This window comes from Nylanderia fulva, unplaced genomic scaffold (genome assembly GCF_048542155.1).
Source record: "Nylanderia fulva isolate GAGA-0341 unplaced genomic scaffold, ASM4854215v1 Scaffold201, whole genome shotgun sequence".
In the NCBI taxonomy this organism is placed as follows: Eukaryota; Metazoa; Arthropoda; class Insecta; order Hymenoptera; family Formicidae; genus Nylanderia; species Nylanderia fulva.
In genome coordinates this window covers 124,917-127,397 of record NW_028190266.1, presented here as the reverse complement: position 1 = coordinate 127,397, position 2,481 = coordinate 124,917, and the positions used below count along the sequence as shown (strand labels likewise).

General features: G+C 18.1%; 1 protein-coding gene across 1 annotated transcript; it reads left to right on the top strand.

The window, feature by feature from the left end:
• The first annotated feature begins 277 nt into the window (after positions 1–277).
• Positions 278–1,959, top strand: LOC146723371 (uncharacterized). Its single transcript, XM_085482431.1, has 5 exons — positions 278–462; positions 805–973; positions 1,163–1,364; positions 1,534–1,716; positions 1,796–1,959. Exons 1-5 carry the CDS (start codon positions 278–280, stop codon positions 1,957–1,959), a joined length of 903 nt encoding a protein of 300 aa, XP_085338557.1.
• The last annotated feature ends 522 nt before the right edge of the window (positions 1,960–2,481 follow it).

Genomic DNA, 2,481 nt, shown 5'->3' with positions numbered 1-2,481 from the left:
CTTTTCTTCAATAATTTTGAATTTAATCATTTAATTTACTTAAAAAAATTTTTAAATTTTGTATAATTATGTGTGATATAAACATTCATTTATTAATATTTAATTATTTAAATTTCATTAGGTTAATTCATTTTATAACAAAATTTATTATATGTTATTATTTAATTCTTATGTCATTGATTATTACTAATAATTAATAATCGTTATGATCATAACTATAATTATTATTATTAATTTAGTAACATTTTATATATTTATATTCACAGTATATCTAAAAATGAAGATATTTAAAAAAAAAGAGGACATTTCAATTTTAAAACATAACAATATTATTGAAAATACTAATGTTTCGACAAAAAATGGAAAAGAAATTACAATTATAAATCGTAACGATGAAGAGGAAATAATACAGTTCGTATCTGATGAAATATTAGAAACGATACAATTTGAAGATTCAACTGTGTAAGTTTTTATATTTATTCTTAATTCTTACTATACGAAATTTATACACTTACAAAAATAACATAATTTGTCATCTGTTGTTGATTTTTATAAATCAGTTAATATTGATTTTGGGACAGTTAAATTTGATTTCTCATGTCTACGTAATATCTATATATATAGATTAGAATTGACAAAATATAATTAAATATGTAGTAAAATTAATATCTATCAATATCTAATCAAATGATGTAGAAAATTATTGTGATTGTGACATATAAAGGATATTACTAAATATGATTTAACCATGGATAAAATAATTAATTTTATTTATGTTAAATTTTTCGAAAAAAAATATTTCAGTGAAATTATTGGTTTTATTGATGAAATAGAAGGACCTAAATTTGTTGGCAAGACTAAACAATATACATTATTTAAGTTTATTGTAAATAATAATAGCCGGCATCGAATCCAAATTATTGCCTGGAATAAGGAAATTGAGCGAATAAAATTTCATTTGCAACCAAACCGAGTAATTAATATATTATTTATTTACATTTATGTTCTGTTACATTAATTATACTTGAAATAATTTTATTATAATAATTTTTATTTAATAAAAAATAATATTTTTATACAAATAAGATGTTAATTTGACAAGATTTATTATTAGTACTAAGTTGTTATTTAATTAATAATTTCTAATTGTCATATTTTAAAGATAATTCACATTGATGGTGCTAAAGCCAAAAAAATAAAATTCCCAGAATTTAATCACGGAACTGTTCCGTATGAACTTGTAATTCAGTCACACACCGTAATCAATAATTTAGGTGCTTTTGATATAAAAACAACAATTAATATAGCAAAGCCAAAATTAATAAAGTTTGAAGAAATTCTTGAATATTTAAATAGCTATATACGTAAGAAATATATATTATTATATGATATTATATTATGATTAAATATGTTTTTAAAAAATGAAAAATTTATTCACAATAATTGATATTTTATTATTAAGTAATAACATAAATTTATTATTATTATTTTAAATTGTTACATAAAATAAAACAATATTAATGTATTTTTTAGTCATACATGGATTTATTAAAACAAATTTTAACGTATCGTCATCAAATAATTCTAAATCCTTCGGTTATGGTTCTATTACAAATGGAATTTATAAATTGGAAATAAAAATAAATGATTATGACAATAATAATGAATTCGAGAAAGGGCAAGAAATTGAAATAAAAGGATACTTGAAAATTACAAGTAAATAATTAAAAAATTTTAATTTTAAAAACAAAAATATATTTATTATTTTTATTAATGTTACAAATTTATTTTATAGATGACATCTTCTATCTAGATGTTGAAAAAATAACGGATATAAAATACATCGAAGGAAGAAAAATGTCTCTTATGGAAGTTTTACTTGGATCGAAAGTAATTATGAAGAGGAAGGGTGACGAAAATAAATTAGAAGTGCCAAATAAAGTTTCTCGTAGTTTTTAAGTAATTAAATATGTTAATGTATTATTTATTTTAAATTATTTAAATCTTCATAAAATATTAAAAGTTTGAAAGTATGTTATAATAACTTAATATATCATAATAATTTAATGTTAAACAGTTAATTTTAGTGTGTTATAATAATTTAATGTTAAATAGTTAATTTTAATGTTATTAATTATAATTTATATGATGTTAATGTTAATTAATTATATTTTCAATAAAGAACATTATTAATAATATTGCTTAATTTGTTAAATTAATAATTCTTTTATGTATGCGCACTCAAAAGTCAAAATTAATCTTATATTAATGATACATCAATTTAAAAAAATCATTAATCTTTGCTAAATTGATAATATATTAATATCGTTTTATATAAATATATATATATATTTTTTCAATATTCTAATTTTTTTTAACATTTTTTAATTATTTATTTATTATATCTTTATTGGTACATTACTTTGTCTGTAATATAATAAGAATACATAAAATTATGTATAGGTATGTATGCTTAATATA

What these genes read in the sequence shown, in the direction of transcription:
- LOC146723371 (XM_085482431.1), top strand. Translation starts at nt 278, where the DNA reads ATGAAGATATTTAAAAAAAAAGAGGACATTTCAATTTTAAAACATAAC. An exon ending in TTCATTTGCAACCAAACCGA is followed by an intron (nt 974 to 1,162) that starts GTAATTAATATA and finishes CATATTTTAAAG; the next exon opens with ATAATTCACATTGATGGTGC. An exon ending in AGGATACTTGAAAATTACAA is followed by an intron (nt 1,717 to 1,795) that starts GTAAATAATTAA and finishes TTTATTTTATAG; the next exon opens with ATGACATCTTCTATCTAGAT.